The following is a 19338-nucleotide window of genomic DNA, read 5'->3' as shown; positions in this document are numbered from 1 at the left end:
TTTTTAAAGGAGAAATGTATTTTTGTTGTCAATTAATCATAGTCACATGGTATAAGAACTTAGTAATAGCTGGAAATTTTGGATTCGGAAACTTTGTTTTAATTACGACAGGAGGGTATAAATTGTAAATATAAACATGGCTCTCCTAATACACAAAGTACGAACTACATATTAAGGGATGGGATGTGGCTTTTCTCTTTTGGGATTCCATTGGTAGCGTGGGATGCCATTGCCTCCTTGTGTTCCTGCTGAAGGTGGTAGCAGCGAGCGACACCAACGCTCTGTGCGTGTTCACACACAGGCTGCTGAGGCTGTACTAAACAATCACATGAGATTCTGCTGCAAACTGATTTCTGGTGTTGCTGTTCTCCCCTTAGGTGGAGGAGAATGAGATTGAATGCTGACTATAGGCCTGGCTGAGAAACATACTGTCATCGGTGCCTTAGTTGGCTGTTGTGTCCCTGAAAGCCAGTGGCCTTTGACCCATGAAGCCACTGTGCCTGAAGGTCAGTTCACTGGTAGTACAGGAAGGAGTTCTAATTTGAAATTTAAATCCCTCACTTAACCTTTTGTTTGTTTGTTTACAGCAAGAAATGAAGGACACAGATGCAAGGCTCTGCCTGCAGCTGTGGAAGTACCAAGGCATAGTTTTCAAAGAGGATCTCAGTCTGATAAACCCCAGTCATACATCTTGAATCACATTTGCCAGTTTAAACCCTGTCTTAAAAGAATTTGGCTTTCATTTTTACCCTGTGCAAATACATGCTTAGGTTTGTGATTCTGAAAAAGGTGGATCTTGGTTTCCATCATCCTCTGTTGACGTATGTCTTTCTCATTTTTTTTAGCCTAAATTAATAAACCAGTTGACCTTTAAATGAACTGGTTACGTGCCTTCTAGGCAAACTATTACATTTGCTGCACAGAGTTACTTTTGACTATATGCTGTTCCCAGAATACGGAATAAGGGCTTCATGCAAGTATTCTGTCTCATCTGTGCACATGCATTTAATGGTCTTTGCCACCATGACCTGGTTTAGTTTTGTCTGTGCTCTGAGCTGGCCAAATGTGTGGCAAAAAACAGGGTAGCTGTATTAAGTGTTGCATCTGAGTTAATAAACCCAGGCTACTAGTGGGTTACATGAGATATCCCATTATGTGGGATACAGTTAATGGTACAGTGGGATGCATGTTAATGTTACATTAACATGCTATCTGCTTTATAATTGTTGCCTTAAACTTAGACAGCTCAGAGCATGTTTCCTAATAATGTGGCTTTAAATTTCAATGCTGAATCGTGGCATTTGCAAGACTCTTCTTAACAGATCCACTGGTTCTATTGATGCTGAGTCTGTTACCTACTAACTTGGGGTTGAAGGAACTAAAAGCAGTAATGTTTTATGTTGGCCATGGATGAGTTCAGAGTCTCTGACTGAGAAACAGATCTTTGCCTAGAAAAATTGGAGGGAGTGGCTATGTTTGCAGTGTCACTGTCAGCTATTGATAATTGTACCTTTGTGTTCTTTCTTTCTCTTACAGGAGCTTTATTGCAGAAATGAACATTTATGTCAAGCAGCTGGGCAGAAGTAAGTGCTCCTATTTTTTTTTTTTACCGTAGCAAGAGATGGGTGTTGTTACAGAGGAATAGGTCATACTTGTGGGTACAGACTTTTATAGTTGTGTGTTGGAGCCACTTCCAGAGGTGAAGGTTCATGTTTTGTTTCCTGACGTGAAATCTTTTTTCTGTGTGCTGTGCTTGTTGCATTCTACTGCTTGTCCATTACATGCTTCCACTAGTTTTTTTCTCAGCACAAAGAAATGCTTGTGAGATACAGTAAGTTTTGTTTGTCTTAATTACTTGTTCTTCACATAGCTGAGAAATGCAGGTGTCTAATATGTTCCCAGGCAATAGACATGCTGTCTATACCATACCCATTTACGTAGAGCTTGCTGTGAAATTTGTATGATATTGTTGGGTGGTATAGGATAATCATACTTCCTTACACACTGAATGCAGAAAAAACTTTACAGGAGTTCTCCAGGAAGTCTGTAAGTAACATTACACAGCTAGTGTGAGTCAGCTGATGAAGGGCTGCAGATTTTATGTTGGAACTCTGGATTTATCAAGATTTGAGACTCTTTCCCTGAAACCTGGCCTGTGTGAACAATCGCAAAGCCCATTTCAGAGTAGTATCTTCTGTGGAAGCTGTTTGACTCATCAGCTACTACAGCTCTGAACTTTGTGTGCCGCAGGGATTTTCAGTCGTGAGCATGGATCAAACAAAAAGCTGGCAGCACAGTCCTGTGCCCTTTCCTTGGTTAGACAGCTCTACCATCTTGGTGTCATAGAACCTTATTCTGGACAGACAAAGAAAAAAGGAGAATTGGTGAGTTTGGTACAAGGGTCAGAAATTGTTGCTTTCGCTTTAATAACACGCAAGCACTCTCTTATAAAGGTGAGTGAGTTATAGTTTGTTCTCAGTATTTAACAGCTTACGAGTTAATAATAATTTTGATTCTTTATACCAGCAACTGTTTCTGGTCTAGCCAGTGGTTTGGATCAGAAATGGAACTTCGTGTATATGTGAATGGTGCAGTAAACTAGTTTTACAGTGTATTAAATGAAATAGGATTTGTAACAAATGCTTTTTTCAGTATAAATTTTCTAGAAGCTTAAAGATTTATGTTTATGCTATGTACAGTTCTCAGCTATTTCATTTCATTCTCTGGCACGTTAGCATTTTTTTGGTATTCAGTTACAAGTTTGTGCATGTTTTCCTCTGAAATTAAACTCAGATATTTAAAAATATTCTACAGATTCTTGTTGGGTGAAAAGTTGGCAAAATGTTTCAAGAACATGAATTTTGAACTGATGGTACTCTTTAGCCTTGTTTCACTAGGAACTATTTGATGGTTCAGTGTACTCTGGTACTCTGCAGTTCTGGCTTCCATCATCTGTCTTTTTGTGTATATCAACACGTAGTTTTTAAACATTTAATAGGTGGAACCCTTTGAGGTGTCGCTGTCTTCTGACTTAGAAAATCGGCTGCAAAACATTGTACGGGAACTGTCTCTGGAGATTGTGCCTTTGGTGAGTGTGTAGTTCAGATGCTCCAGTATTTAACATCAGGCCTGCTTGTTTAGTACTTTTATCTTTCTTTGCCCTCTTTGCTTTTGGACTTATAGCCTGAAGATCCCAGTAATCCAGTTCTGATTAATGTTGGAAAGTTGGCCCATTTTGAACCATCGCAGAGACAAAGTCATATGGGAGTTGTTCCATGGTCACCACCTCATTCCAACTGGAACCCTTGGACCAGCTGCAATATTGATGAGGGTCCTCTGGCAAATGTAAGATAGCTTAAATAATTGATTTGATGGGTTTTTTCCCCATGCCTCCAGAACTTTTAAATGCTTTTTTCCCCCAGGATTTAAAGTATGAGCTATTTCAAAGGAGAAAACGGTCCACTGATAAAATTTCTTCCCTTCTTGACCTGGAGGAAGGGAGTCTTTTCATTGGTAGGAGTTCTTTGTATTTACTTCATGTTTTATCAGGTTCTTGAGCAGCAGTGTCTTGGATGTCCCAATTCTTTGCTTTGTTTCACTTTATGCCTGCTATTGTGCAGCCCATACAAAGTTCTAATTGAAATGACAAGGTAAGCGTAAGGGCATGTCATTTATAATTCGCTAGCCTCTCTTTCCCATATTTCCATGCTAGGACTTTCTTTTCTGGGAGGAGAAACTGCTCCAAGGCAGTGTCACTACACAGTCAGCCTGCTTGCTTTTTTTTGTCATTTCTAGTCCCATTCACCACAGAACAAATGAAAAGCAGCAATGTGGAATGATAAAACGAGGAAGAAGAGAAGAAACACTAGGTTGCCAAGTTCAGAGGCATAATTTGGCCACTGATATAACCTGGTCAGAAAAGACTCTCAGGGCAGGAACTTCAGTTACCTACAACAGGGAATCAGAATACTTATAACCAAAATAGTAATTTAGTACTACTTTTGACTGCAGGTTTTTTCCGTAAATGACATTAATTTAATATTGATCATTATATATCTAAATCATTATATATCTAAAAAATATGGAACTGATATAAATTTAAGTTGCTGCTTAAAACATATAATCAGTGTATTTACAGACATTGCAAATTGAGCTGGCTTCAAATCTCATTAGGATTTCTATGTGGTAGTCATGGTGCAGCTAACTTATTTTCAGTAAAACCAGTTAGTCCTTTGGTAACAAATTTGAATTTCTTTAGAATTCTTTCTTGGTTGAATTACAAGAGTTGCCTGATAAATTTCCCTCTCTGCTCACTTTTTTCCTTTTCACCTACTGTTCTGTGGGTGGTTATGTGCTTACATTATCTCATTCCATACATTAAAACCTCCTGTCTGAATGATCATCTAAGTATCTCATTGGCTTACTGCTGAATAGAGTGTGTTTCTCAAGCATTTAAAGAATTTAAATTGAAACAATCTTTTTTTTCAGTATATTGGATCTTGCCAAGAAACTGCTTTGAGGGTGGCCATTTAATTTTAACACACTGGAATGAATTAAATAGAATAGCTCATAGGCATAACTGATTTCAGGGAGTTACGTAGGAAATGATCGTTTAGTGGTATTTGGAATGATTATGTTGTGGTGACTGGTTTTTATATTGAAGTTATGATATAGATAAACAGAGGGGTCAAAAAGCCTCTGAAAAATGTCTTGTCTTTACAGCTCACCCCAGAGCAAATAAGCATGGATTTGAAAAGTGATTTCATGTACCGTTTGGAGCAGGATCAAGAATTACAAAGGGTAAGTGCACTTCCTCTAACATGGCATGCTTGTGCTGGTCTTTTTCTTTTCCAAAAGAGGTTGAACGTATCATACAGTGTATAAGACTGGATTTCAGTAGTAATATGCGCCAAGTTTTCAGAAGTACTGGATGTTATGCTGGGATGGATATGGAGATGTGTTGCACTGTGTAGAACAAATCATAGTTTGTATTTTCTCCTTATGCAGTTTTTCCTTTGTGTAAGTGAAACCTGCATAGAAGAGTATGGATGTGGAGCAGAATAGGTTGATTTTTGGAGATTTTTGGAAATATACTGGATTTTTTTCTAGATCCAACAAGAGAGAGAGACTTTACCAGTGAAGAATTTTGAAAGTGAAATTCTGGATGCAATCCATCACAATTCTGTTGTTGTAATTCGTGGTGCCACTGGTTGTGGCAAAACCACACAAGTGCCCCAGTACATCCTGGATGAATACATCAAGACCAACAGAGCTGCAGAGTGCAACATAGTAGTGACACAGGTGAGGAATATGTTACAAATGCAATCACTTAAGTTTTGTGATCAGATACTAGAAGTCATCTATTAGGATGTGTTGAGAAATCTGATTATCATTACAGGACATCGTTTATAAACATATCTCCTCAGTACTATGTGTAGGAGAAACCTCAGCATCATGTATATTTTCATTTGGAGTGTTGTTCTTTCATGTATCTACAGTTGGGGTAATCTGGCTTGTACCTTGCCTAAGTGAAAACTTTTTGGCAGACCGAGGGGAAACAATTTGGTAAATGCCAGCTGGTAGTTCCTGTATATCTTTCTATCCCTCCTCTGTAATTTTATGTGCAGAATTGACCAATTCAGAAGAAAAAAGCCTGCTGTTATAGGTATTACTGTTTAATGACTACTCTGTAAAGAAATCTTAGGACAGGACACCTATAGCTTTTATAATTTACTTTCTTGGTTTCGGTGGTGTTCTGATAAACTTATTAAAACTTCATCATTAAGTTAGAGAAGACTTTTTCATCCCTCAGCCTCGGAGGATTAGTGCAGTTTCTGTAGCAGAGCGTGTGTCATATGAGAGAGGAGAACAACCTGGGCAAAGCTGTGGATACAGCGTGCGATTTGAATCTGTGCTTCCTCGGCCGCATGCCAGTGTGATGTTCTGCACTGTAGGTCTGTATTATTTTGTTTATGTTTGGAGCTTATTAATTATGGGTGTGAATTCTTTGAGTTAGCAGCAAAAGCAGAAATATGGTTACATTAAAACTTAGAAAATCTGTTCAAAAGATTAACAACTCTTTTTTTTTTAATAGAGTAAGTTTGCTGCCATACTGTTGTGCAGAGAAAGATTAGGATTGTTGTTCAGAAGTATGATAATACAGGTCTAACAACACACAGAAATAATCTCCTGAAGAGATAAAATTGCCGTATATTGATTGTCCTTAAAAGACAGAAGGGGAAGCAGTATAGGGTGGGGAAGAAGGAGTCTTTCTAGTAGTAATACTTTATACCCTCCCCATCACTTGTACAAATGAAAGCATGGCAATTAGAGATGGGGCTGTAAAAGGTGCTGGGCAGCCTGCATACTTCTTGATTTTTAAATTAAACCAGCGCAACTGTTCTCAATGAAATAAGGCGGGGCGGGGGTCGAGAGAAGACTGAGCTGTTACCTACGTGAACATTTAACTACTATGTCTGTTTAAGGTGTTCTTCTGAGAAAGGTGGAGGCTGGGATCCGTGGCATTAGTCATGTTATTGTTGATGAGATCCATGAGAGAGACATTAATGTGAGTTAGATGGTGATTACGATCCTGTTTCTCTCTGTGCTTCTCTTCTGTTTAACTTTTGCATGTGTTCTTGTGTAATAGTAAACATGTGAAAGGAAACTGCATTTTACTAATTGCCATATATGTGAGTTTTCCATCTTTGATAAGATTTTTAGAAGTTCTTCTCTTAATTACTCCCTCCCTAGTTAGAAGAGCAAGGACTTGTGCTTACTTGCTGCCCGATCTCTTTTGCCTGTTAAGATCTCCTTCTATGTCCTAGTCCTCTCTGGAAAATAGAGTCCCATAGTACAAGCACTCCTTGTCCAAATGTGGGAGCATGTTGAATGTCACTTTTACTTTGGAGTGCTTTTTCTACTGACAATGTTGCATTACTGTAATGGAACAGCAGTGGTATTTACGGAAGCTGCCATCTTGATAGTGAGACACTTCAATTTGGATTTGATACAAAGAAAAATGCAACAAGTTGAAAATAGGATTGGGGTAGGGATTGTATGTCACTTAAGAAATGGGAAACATTTTCTGTCCCCTTGATTCTTCTGTATAGTTTTCATCTCTGCCACACCAAGAGTGAGAGAAACTGCTAGCTTCTAACATGCTGTTTAAGCTTGTTTTGACAGACTTTGGGGACTCATTTAGATGGAATTGCAGTGCAGATTTTTCTGATCTCTTAATCTATCAAGTTTGTAAAATACAAGTTTTCAAATTTTGAATGAGATTGGATTTTTATCTGTTGAACTAGGGGCCTGCCTAACTGCATGGCAAAACTAAATAAATGTCATGTTTAAATAGAACTATAAAACTTTGCATACAATTGGACTGAGCCATTCCTATTTATTTTAGGAACTATGGCTACCTTATAGGTAAACCAAGTTTAAAAAGACCTTAGGTTGTAATGTACTGTTAGGAAGGAAGCAAACTATTTTTGAGTGCTTTTCTTTAGTTTGTTTCATTCTGATAAAAGAATAACTCTTCTTTACACTGGAAATCCTAAAATTCACTTATCCCAGGAATTGCAGTATTTGCAAAATAAAGCACTGACAACTGTTTCTGGTTATAGAATATTGTTGTGATAATTGTTAATTGTCTTGCCCAGCAAAGCTCCTGCTCAGTAAATGTATATGTGTGTGTAATTCTTTCTGGTCTCTTGGGAAGACGTTGTTTCTTACAGGTAGGAGATTAATGATGCTCTTATTCTCTTTATATGCAGACTGACTTTCTCTTGGTGGTGCTGAGAGATGTAGTTCAGGCATATCCTGAAATCAGGGTTATCCTCATGTCTGCCACCATCGACACTAGTATGTTTTGTGACTACTTCTTCAACTGTCCTATCGTTGAGGTCTTTGGTAGAACCTACCCTGTCCAAGGTAAATCGTTGATTGAAATTTCAAGAACTGCTTTGGTTTGTATTTTATCAGTCATACACTTTAAGATTATGGGTACGGCAAGATACACATTTCTTTTGGATTGTCATGTCTTACAGATGTGGCTTACCCTAGGCAAAGAAGTCAGTAACACTGAATCATTTCACAGCACCATTTGGTTTAAAACCAAAAGCAAACAAATAAACAATAGTACACCCCCCCCCCCCCCCCCCCCAAAAAAAAAGCAACAAAAAACCCCCACAACACAAAACCCTACCATGCTACAACACTACCACTGTGGTGTTTCAGATCAGTTGGCTGTGATATTGGCAATAATGGAAATAGCTTTAGATGAGGCAGTATTAAAAACAAACAAACCAACCAGTAAAAAATAATGTGGAAGTACATTGAATAGGGGAATAATTATTGGAATAGTGTGGGAATAATTCTCATACCCTAGCTGCCAGCCAAGGAGTTTTCTCCAATCTTGGCTTCATATTCTGAGCCATCATGATTATATCGGGAGAATCTCGAGAGGTGATAAAAAGAATTGTGTTCCCTTACACACGCTTCTAGTGGTCAGTCTTGATGCTTGTCTGTCCTTGCAGATTATTTTCTGGAAGATTGCATTCAAATGACTCAGTTCATTCCTCCACCAAAGGAAAAGAAGAAGAAAGAGAAGGATGAAGAAGGTGGTGAAGATGATGATGTATGTTTGACTTTTTAATGTGAAAAATTAAACAAGTGCCGGTTAGGACTCTAGCTCAAGTGTAATTCATTCGGCATTGTTGAACTTACACATTCTTAGCAGCTTTTGTATTTGTAATATCTGAGATTGCTGTTAACTTCAGAAATAGAATTGAATTTTCTCATTGCCCTTGGAAACTGAAGAATTTCTTTTTTTGCTGAAGCTAAAATTCTCATGTTTTGTCAGCCTACTTCTCTTTAAAGATGGAACTGAAATGCTTTTAAAAGTGAAAACATTGGTGACCTTGGAAGAAGAAATAGATAGAGAAATACGAGCTTGGTGATACCTTTTAAGGGTGAAAATTTAGATTCTCTTCCTTCTTCTCTTGCGGTTGATATTGTTAGTGCTTACATGCATTGTCATCACTTTCATGATACAGCTTTTAATTTGCAGTCTAAAACTACTGTTTAGGTCAGTTATTTGAAATTTGAAAAAATTATTAGTTTTTCCTGAGAACCATTTTCTTCTCCTTCTTATGACATTATCCCCATTCATCTGAATGGAAGTTAAATTAGTCTGATAGCTTCCTGCTGCAAATTTATAGAGTTCTAACTCAATGCAATGGAATGTAATTCCATTCTTGTATTAGATAGCTGGGGAAGCAGGACTTGAACTGCTTATTGTGAGTCGTTCTGTGAGCTGTGCCTGAAACAGTTTTCCCTATCCACACGTCTCATTTTCCTGTTTGCCTGGCCAGCCAGTCTCCACAGGTTGAGTAAATTAATTTATATGATTTCTTTTGTGATTTGTGCGTTTTGTTTTTTTTTTTTTCATTTGTTTGTTTTTTGTTGTTTTGGTTTTTTTGTAGGCCAATTGCAACCTTATTTGCAGTGATGAATATGGCCCAGAAACAAAGCACTCCATGGCTCAGCTGAATGAGAAAGAAACTTCTTTTGAACTCATTGAGGCCCTGCTAATTTATATCAAGACCCTGAATGTCCCGGGAGCTGTACTTGTTTTCTTGCCTGGCTGGAACTTGATATATACATTGCAAAAGCATCTAGAAATGAATCCACGCTTTGGTACAAGCAACTGTGTTCTATTATATTTAATCTCCTTTTCCAAAGGAAACTACTGACTGTGTAAAGACGAGGGTTAGCTGGGTGGGAGCGGGATTGATTTGTTGTGAGAATGAGAATGAATGGCTAGAAATGCTTATGTTGTGCAAAGAAAAATGAGATTTACACAGTAATAGTTACTGACCTTGTATTCATGTTGTAGGAGGTCACCAGTATAGAATTTTACCTCTGCATTCACAAATTCCTCTGGAGGAACAACGTCGAGTGTTTGATCCTGTGCCTCCTGGAGTAACGAAAGTATGAGAGCCTTCTCTTTGTGGAGTTTAACATGCTTTGTTGTGTTGTGCTTCTGCAGAATGTATTGCTGACTTTTTTTTAATAGGGGTTATGTAGTTTATCTTGCAGTAGTTAATGTAGTTTATCTTGCAGTCCATACTTAACTTTTTCAGATCAAATATAATATGCATTTCCTGTTTTTATAGGTTATTTTATCTACCAGCATTGCTGAGACTAGCATTACCATCAATGATGTGGTCTATGTTATAGACTCCTGCAAGTGAGTTCATGAAGTAGCTTTTTGTTTTGTAAATCCTGTTCTTTGGAATGCAAAAAAGGTTTTCTGAACACACAGAACTGCCTTGTATTCCCGTAGTCACGGAGCTGAATTTGAGGACTCCTAACTCACTCAAGACAAATTTGCATTGTCTTTAGCCGTTCAACACAGTTACAGACCACACTGGCATTTCAGTGGGCTGGTTTTGGTCAGCTGCATTCATGCTGGCACTATTCATGTGAGGTGTCACTGGGTCTCCATGCGTATTTGAAATATGTCATCTGCCAAATGAATATTACAAACACTCAGTGTATAGCTGATGGAAAATAGGAAGATTTTTGTAGTCTGTTACAGATCCTGTCTTGCTATGCATGTTCTCTGAGCAAATTACACATAGGGATCTCATTAATTGCATGAGAATTTTAAGCTTTTTAGACAGTTGTGAAAACTTCATTCTCTGTATAGCTTGGGGCACTGCTTTATAAAGACTATGATAGTTCAGCTTGCAGTTGGATGGCTAACTAGCCAAAGCTTAGCTAGTCAAACAGGGGTGGTTTGCTTCTTAAAAGTGGTGTGGCTGCAAGGAATACAGTAAGAACTGATTTGGGAGGACTTAAGATGAAGAACATCTGATCTTAAGGGTTTGTGTTTTTTTTTTTTTTTCTGTAACAGACAAAAAGTGAAGCTATTCACTGCTCATAATAACATGACAAACTATGCCACAGTCTGGGCATCAAAAACTAATTTGGAGCAGCGGAAAGGAAGAGCTGGACGTGTGCGTGCCGGATTTTGTTTCCATTTGTGCAGCAGAGCTCGCTTTGAAAGGTGAGGCTGTGCTCTTTAGAAATAAAATAACCTCAGAGACTTCTCCCAGAACTGTTGTATACTAGTTCTGATCAAACTGGGGAAATAATTTCAGAAAGCACAGAGAGGAGATGCATGAAGTCAGTTCACACTGGAATTCTTGGATATTTCAGTTCTTCTGCTTCAAAAGAAAATACGTTTATATGCTTTTAGCCGTAGTATGAGGTGGATAAATAGTTCATGATTTTATTATTAAGAACTTCACTGCAACCTACAGAACCTCTGAGGAGAAAAATAATACTGCTTGGAAATTGAGGCAAGGCACAAAAGAGCTTTGGAATGAGGATAAGGCTCTCGTCTGCCTTCAGACGTTGTGGGCCCTGGCATCTTCACATACAGGCAATTTTGTCATGAAAGTGGTAAAAAACAGGGAAGACAGATGTTACTTTTCCCTCCATCCCCATTCTGTGGCCAGGAAGCCCCTTCATGGTGCTGAATTGCTGCTCTAGCACCTTCCCTGCTGCTGAAACTTTTGACCTGTTCTATCTGCCAAGCTTTTTTCAGTTACCAGAGCCATGGAAATCTTTTTGCTGGTTGCAGAAGTCTACACAGCTGTTACACTCAGTGTTTGATCTCTCTCATGAAAGTTTCAGTACCTCTTTCTCACGTAGCAGTTAGAGCATAGCTGTGTTTGATGTTCAGCTTTTTGTAACCTCTGAAAGTATCAGTTGATCAAAACCTTCCCTTTAAATTGCTCAAATTTATTTAGATCCGCTGTCTAGTACAGTGGAGTGACACTAAGAATTTTTGACACTGAACTGATTTTAGGCTACTGAATTAATTATGGGACTTCATGACTTTAAGGTTACCTTCTTTCAAAGACCATAAAACCAAAATATACTAGCTCCATTGTGTTTAGGAAGGAAAGAGTATTTGTGGACTTGTGCAGAGACTCTTTTGAGAGATACCATCTAAATCTGGTGTCAGCTGAATCTGGATTATCTGTTCAAGGTGTTTTGAAACCTTTTCTAGCTGTCTTTTGCTCAGTGCAGTCATTCCTAGGAGTTCATATTTCAACCAGCAAGCTACAGGATCACTAACCATACTGTGCTAAAGACTTAAGAACTCTATCTGTTTCCAACAGGCCTTTTTCCTACCAGAAAAAGAACTTTGGAAAGCATCCAGCAAAAATACTTACTCTTCTTAGTGATCAAAGCAGAAATGTGCAGGAGTTGGGTGGTTTGGAGTTGATAGAAGGACAAGTAGAGAAGTGCGTGTATGTAAGGCAGGCTGAAAGCAGGTTGTCTGCCTCAGGAGTGGAGATGTAGGAGATGATTGTAAGGGGGCAAGTGTGGGACTGGACACAGCCATGCTGTGAATCGGGCTTCAGCCATGCAGACTCTGTATGTGGTCAGCTTATGCTAGGAACCACACCGGGTAGTGGTGATGTGAGGGCTATACCCTCTGTGGATTTCCATTGTAAATTTACCCTGAGATGAGAATCAAGAAGCACGGAAGAAAGATACTGGTAGAAGAGCCTAAGTTACAGGAGCACAGGGAGAGTTGATGGGTTGGCTGGGAGGCAGTATTCGCTTTGGAGGGCGGTAGTGTATGCTGATGGAATGACCCATGATGGTGATCAAAGCTTATGTTCAGAAAAATGTGGGCTTTTTTGTTCTCTTCTCATTCCAGGCTTCAGACTCATATGACACCCGAAATGTTTCGAACACCACTTCATGAAATTGCTTTGAGCATCAAATTGCTGCGGCTGGGAGGAATTGGGCAATTTTTGGCCAAAGCAATAGAACCACCACCTTTGGATGCAGTGATTGAAGCAGAACGCACACTAAGAGGTATCGTTGTTTGTCCACAAGATTGTATGTTAATGAAGCTGACTCCAAGTGATTTCCCATGTATAATGATCACTTACAAACTGCTTTAACATCTCTGGTTAGATTGTTTGTGTAGTAGCATGCTGTCTGAAACAGCAAGGTATTTCCTGGATGCATCGTGTGGGTGGCAGTGTCTTTTGCAGCTGAAGAAATACTTGTATTCCCAAGTGGAGTGTCATTCCTTTAAGAAACTTGAGCCTTCAAACTTAAGGCTTGTTTTGTTATTTTACCAGTAACTTATGCTAGCTTCCAGCTTCCTGTTTTCCAGCTGTGGCACTGCTGTTTCCAGCTGTGGCACTGCTGTGTATGACATAGACTCAGTCCAGTGCCTAAGGCATTTACAAAACTACTATAAAAGTACTGAAAAAGAGGGGTTAGTAGTTTATTGTATAATTACTGCTTTGTACAGTTTGCTGACCCAAGATCTCAGTATTTTGTCAAGTAATTAAATCTCCCATTTATGAATATGCAAGCATCAGTATCTTCCTAAAACAGGAGAAACTGAGGTGGGGCCTAAGCAGTCTCCTCAGTTTCTCCAAGGAACTAGCCAGAATATGAGCAAAATGAAGCAGGGAGGAACCCTAAATTTGTGCTTTGGATTTAAAGCAGTGATCTCAAACCTCAGCATGCTTTGCAAATGTCACTAAATAAGCATTTCTTAAAATTTCTAAGAACTGAAATATCTATTTGATTGTTTTATTTTATGAAAGAATTGTGTGATAAGCCTACATTGCTTGTATGAGAAATATAGCTAGGGATATGCGTTCAAGTTTAATGACTTTCTGATCTAAAAATTGTTAGTGCTTTTCTTACACTGCAGGTAAGAAATGCAAAGCCTGGGGAAAAGGCAAATGTTTTCAGCTTTAACACCAAATAGACGGTTCTGCATGTGCCTCCATCTCCTGGATGACCTGTGATTTTAGGATGGCGAGACATGCTATTCTTCAAAATATGCTTTAGGCTTTTGAGTTCAATAGATACCAAGAAAAATGGATTTAATAGTGGCTAAGGAGTCCTTTTGCTTTCCCATTTAATTGCTGAGGCTACAAAGCTTCTCTTTTTTTAAATGTAAAGCTTTTATGCTGAAGTTTCCCAAAGTAGTCTGTAAATAGAGTACGTGAACTATAAGTTTGCATTTTTCATTTATATCTTAACAGGGTTTTTAAAGATCACACTTGTATTGTTTTTCTTTGTCATGCAAACTTAAAAAGAGTTTTATGAAGTAGAGTTTAATGGTTATGGCCAAATGGCTAGAAAGATAAGGAGACTCATGAGACCCTTCAGTCTGTACAGCAAACAGCCACAGACACTTGTTTGACTTCATTATTGACAGTGGTTCGATAGCTTTGAGGATGAGCTCAGGTGATAATTTTTACGTAATGGAAGGAAAGGCAGGCAAAGCCTCATGGAAGAGTTTTCTTTTTGGTGAACAGACGGTTCTGTGATTTGGCAATTGCAATGAAGACTATAGCTGGCTGTGATAGGGCTGCTTTGATTTTTGTGAGGCAGAAATTAGGTTAGATTAATTAGATCAGTGTGGTGGGTTGAGCCTGGCTGGATGCCAAGTGCCCACCAAAGCCTCTCTATCACTCCCCTTCTCAACTAGACAGGGGAGAGAAAATATAACAAAAAGCTCATGGGTCAAGATAAGGACAGGGAGATCACTCAGCAATTACCTTCACGGGCAAAACAGACTCGACTTGGGGAAAATCAGTTTGTTACCAGTCAAATCAGAGTAGGATAATGAGAAATAAAACCAAATCTTAAAAGACCTTCCCCCCACCTCTCCCTTCTTCCTGGGCTCAACTTCGCTCCTGATTTTCTCTACCTCCTCCCCCCGAGTGGCACAGCGGGACGGGGAATGGGGGTTGCAGTCAGTTCATCACGTGTTGTCTCTGCTGCTCCTTGCTCCTCAGGGGAGGACTCCTCACACTTTTCCCCTGCTCCAGCGTGGAGTCCCTCCCACAGGAGACAGTCCTCCATGAACTTCTCCAACATGGGTCCTTCCCATGGGCTATAGTTCTTCACGAACTGCTCCAGCGTGGGTCCCTTCCATGGGGTGCAGTCCTTCAGGAGCAGACTGCTCCAGCGTGGGTCCCCCACAGGGTCACAGGTCCCACCAGAAAACCTGCTCCAGCGTGGGCTCCTCTCTCCACAGGTCCACAGGTCCTGCCAGGAGCCTCCTTTGGGCACATCCACCTGCTCCAGCATGGGGTCCTCCATGGGCTGCAGGTGGATATCTGCTCCACCATTAAGCTCCATGGGCTGCAGGGGGCCAGCCTGCCTCACCATGGTCTTCACCACGGGCTGCAGGGGAGTCTCTGCTCCAGTGCCTGGAGCACCTCCTCCCCCTCCTTCTTCCCTGACCTTGGTGTCTGCAGAGTTGTTCCTCTCATATATTCTCACTCCAGCTGCAGTTTTGTGTTCCTTTCGGGTTTTTTTTCCCTTCTTAAATATGTTATCACAGAGGCGTTACCACCATTGCTGATTGGCTCAGCCTTGGCCAGCAGCGGGTCTGTCTTGGCACTGGCTGGCATTGGCTCTATCAGAGATAAGGGAAGCTTCTAGCAGCTTCTCACAGAAGCCACCCCTGTAGCCCCCCCGCTACCAAGACCTTGCCATGCAAACCCAGTACAATCAAATATAGGGACTTGAAAAAAGTTTAATAGTGTAATAGTGGTTTGTACAGAAGCAAACTAAGAAGAAATGGAAAAATGTGTTTGTAAATTAAATAGTAATTATTTTAATTGTGGAGGAGGTAGTAAAACATCTGTAAAGCTACAGCATAATGTGTTTATTTGACCTCGGAGCAGTTTTGAAAATCAGGTTGGCAATGTTGTAAACAACAATAAATTTAAATATAGGTGGGGTTCTATTTAAACACCATTATTAAAATTCTTAATTTCTTATCTAAGGATTTCTGGGATTAGCTAACTGTCTTTGATAATAAAAAAATCTTGTTTCAGAGCTTGATGCCCTGGATTCCAATGATGAGTTGACACCTCTTGGAAGAATCCTAGCCAAACTTCCCATTGAACCTCGTCTTGGCAAGATGATGATAATGGGCTGTATTTTTTAGTAAGTTTAGTAGACTCCATGGTCTGTTTTTTCTTGTTTCTCTGAGTTCTTGAGCCTCTAGATGTGCATGCTACAAGAGGAAAAAATAATACATCTAGATGAGCAATAAATGCTACAACTGGGGGTAGGAAACTGAATATTCATGAGAGCAGAGGATAAATAACTTCTAGTAAAGGGAATAAAGTAATCATGAAATTCAGAGTAACTGAAAGGGACCAGTATAGGCTGAATATTTATGAATTAAGAGTGGGACTCCACATGCTTAAGTATAGCAGTGAGCTAGAGGTGGGGAGATGTGAAATTTGAGACCTAGATAAGAAGAAAAATGAATCCACGTCTTTTGCTTCAAGAGAAATAAAGAACTGTTGTTTGTAATTGTGATGGCTGGAGGGTCCTTTCCACCAGAAGGTGGTGGTGAAAAGAACTATGTGTGGATGGGGGAAGGGGAAGGAAGACAGACAAAGGACTTGTGAACACTTGCTGTTGTGAAAGGTTAGCTACTGGAATTGGAGCTGATTTAACATCCACTTCCTGGGAAGTGTTTCTATGAAGTCTGGTATACAAGGGCCAAATTACTAAGGTTTCTAACCTCAAGCTGTAAGTTTTTGCTCTGATCAACAGCCTGTAGTAGCTGCTGGCAGCAATACTGTGAATAAACCCAATCCTGATACCTTTTGTGGTTTCTTTCAGTGTGGGAGATGCTATTTGTACCATCTCTGCAGCCACCTGTTTCCCTGAACCTTTCATCAGTGAAGGCAAACGGCTGGGTTATGTCCATAGGAATTTTGCTGGGAACAGGTTTTCAGATCATGTTGCTTTGCTCTCCGTCTTTCAAGCCTGGGATGATGCAAGGTATCTTGTCTTGGCACAGAATTTGATGAGAGGTTGTGGGTAACAGAGTGAGCAGTTTTGTGACCAGACTATATATGTCAATGGATGCTATGACAGCTAGACTGTCCTTTTCTTGCACAGACTTGTAATTCACTTTGTTTATTTTTTAGAATGGGTGGTGAAGAAGCAGAAAAAAGATTTTGTGAACACAAGAGACTCAGCATGGCTACTCTTAGAATGACTTGGGAAGCAAAAGTCCAGCTGAAAGATATACTTATTAATTCTGGCTTCCCTGAAGGTGATTCTACTTGGACATAGTAATTTAATGATTGCATTTTTCATTCTGAGATGAGAAATAAATAAACAAGATAATCTATGATGAATACACAAACACAGGGGCCTATGGTGGGTTTGCCATAAAGCTGTCCTGCTTTTACAGCTGTGTTTGGATGAAATTTTAGTGCTGTCTCATTCTCTCGTACTTGTCTAAACCAGAGAAGTTGTGATGGCTGTGATGCAACGCAGGGAGATTTTGGAGGCTGAGGTTAGGGCTGCAGGATTAAAAATCTGTTAAGCAGTTGTCCTTAGAGAATTACATCCCTGATTTTCTTTCTTCTTCACTTGTTGCATCTCCAAAATGTGCTGTGCTGTGCTTCCCGCCTCGTTTTCGTTAGCCTTAGGGAGCCTGTGTGATCTAAACAGTGTGCTATGTGCCCCATAATTTTCTGGGTTTGTGCCGCAGGAGGGATGTGCAACAGTGTGGCATATTATTCAGTTTTCTAAGGAAAAAAAGAATTCTTAAAGTTGACCAGGTTCTGAATTTGCCTAATGTTCCTGAGAAGCTTGCTCAGTTATATGGCATGGCTGGCTGGATTCAGCAGATGTTCATCTCCCCCCCCGCCTTTTTTTTTAAATTCCTTTAATTTTTTTTCCTCATGCTGCTAGGAGCATTGCTGCATTTATCCTTAACTTTATTTCTGGGCAAGATGACCTGAAAACAAGCCACCAGAGACTCTGGGGAGGTTTGTAACAAATAAACTAATGAAAACATCCATTCTGACCTCCCCCAAAAGATCTGTCTCCAAAACAAATGACAGGAAACACACTGTGGTACAGCACGTTCTGGGCAAACCCCTCTCTCCTTGTTTTTTACGAGCTTGGGGTAAAAAAATATCTCTTTGCAGTAGTTATTTTTCAGCTTTTTGCTCTCCATGAATAGATTGAAAACTGAATGTAGAACTGAAATGCTTTGAGTGCAGAGGTCATTTGAGAACAGATGGTCATCTACCAGTTGATTGAATCAGAAAATGCATTGATCCAGGATCCTAAACAGCTCTGCTGTGTTGTCCTGCATGACCCGTGGATGCAAGCCAGTCTTCTGTTCTCTGTCAACAGAATGTTTGATGACTCAACCGTTTAACAACACTGGGCCAGATAATAATCTGGATGTTGTAATCTCCCTGCTTGCTTTTGGGGTCTACCCCAATGTCTGCTACCACAAGGAGAAGAGGAAGATTCTTACCACTGAGGGGCACAATGCGCTCATCCACAAGTCATCTGTCAACTGCCCTTTCAGCAGCCAGGACATCAAGTATCCGTCACCTTTTTTCGTTTTTGGAGAAAAGGTAGACTTCGAATTTGTTCTTGTTCACGTGCTGCCAAGTTGTCTAAGAGGCTTTTTTGGTAAAGAAGCTGTAAGAAAAAAAGGACACTGCAATATTTAGCTTGCTTTTGGGGTTTTTTTGGGTTTTGTTTGACGGGGTTTTTTTTTTTTCTGAAAGTGAACCTTATGTGGTCATGGCATCACTCAGCTTTCCAGTAACTTCCAGTCAACCAAATTCAGTAGAAGTAGAGCTGCATAGAAAGTTCCTGTGAGTTTTGGGAAAACAGCCAGGTCATAGAGAAGGATCTAAATTATTGTCTTCTTTAAGAGATTGCTTTAGGAGCTCTTCCATACTAATTAGGCACTAGAGAATTTTTGCCCTTTTCACTTGTGCTACTTACGAATCTAGAGAGAAAACAGGAGCATGTGATATGGCAGTGGGGTGCTCCCTTTCTGGCATATAGGTAGTTTGTCATCTCTTAAGACAACTCCCATTTCCCAAGTATCTCATAAAAACTCTGAGATGCTTTCCCCAGGGTCCCCGTGACGTTTTCCTCCATCCCATTAGTTTTGTGTACTCAGCACATACTGTACATCTACACTTAAACCCCTGTGTGCTTTCATGTGCTCCAGCGATGGCCATCATGAATGCAACTGCTCCTGCTCGCCCTTCTTTCAAGGAGCAAATGAAGGTAGTGCCTTTGTGTAGGACGTAGCTGTGAGACAGTCCTCAGGCTGCCAGCCTGCTTGCGGTGCCTATGCACAGTTACTCCAGTGCAGCGATGGGGAGGCCCTGATGCACTCTGTTGCCTGTTGTTGAAACCAGCTGTGCACAATACTGGAATTCCTTCAGCCTGGGAAGTGCTGTAAAGATGTTTTGG

The 19338-nt window shown here is 40.0% G+C and overlaps 1 protein-coding gene across 1 annotated transcript in view; it reads left to right on the top strand.

Moving 5' to 3' along the window:
• The window catches only part of DHX9 (DExH-box helicase 9), a 29148-nt gene that overhangs the window by 5970 nt on the left and 3840 nt on the right, over positions 1-19338 (top strand). The window contains exons 6-24 of the mRNA XM_075710583.1: positions 1537-1583; positions 2251-2384; positions 2999-3088; positions 3184-3345; positions 4723-4800; positions 5110-5301; positions 5813-5954; positions 6486-6568; positions 7776-7932; positions 8538-8638; positions 9486-9699; positions 9899-9993; positions 10179-10252; positions 10922-11074; positions 12746-12906; positions 15912-16023; positions 16714-16875; positions 17025-17152; positions 18250-18479. Coding sequence (XP_075566698.1) covers positions 1537-1583; positions 2251-2384; positions 2999-3088; positions 3184-3345; positions 4723-4800; positions 5110-5301; positions 5813-5954; positions 6486-6568; positions 7776-7932; positions 8538-8638; positions 9486-9699; positions 9899-9993; positions 10179-10252; positions 10922-11074; positions 12746-12906; positions 15912-16023; positions 16714-16875; positions 17025-17152; positions 18250-18479 — 2515 coding nt within the window. The remainder of the gene's footprint in view (positions 1-1536; positions 1584-2250; positions 2385-2998; positions 3089-3183; positions 3346-4722; positions 4801-5109; positions 5302-5812; positions 5955-6485; positions 6569-7775; positions 7933-8537; positions 8639-9485; positions 9700-9898; positions 9994-10178; positions 10253-10921; positions 11075-12745; positions 12907-15911; positions 16024-16713; positions 16876-17024; positions 17153-18249; positions 18480-19338) is intronic.

Source organism: Pelecanus crispus, chromosome 5 (genome assembly GCF_030463565.1).
Source record: "Pelecanus crispus isolate bPelCri1 chromosome 5, bPelCri1.pri, whole genome shotgun sequence".
NCBI classification, from domain to species: domain Eukaryota; kingdom Metazoa; phylum Chordata; class Aves; order Pelecaniformes; family Pelecanidae; genus Pelecanus; species Pelecanus crispus.
This window is presented reverse-complemented; position numbering and strand designations above follow the sequence as displayed.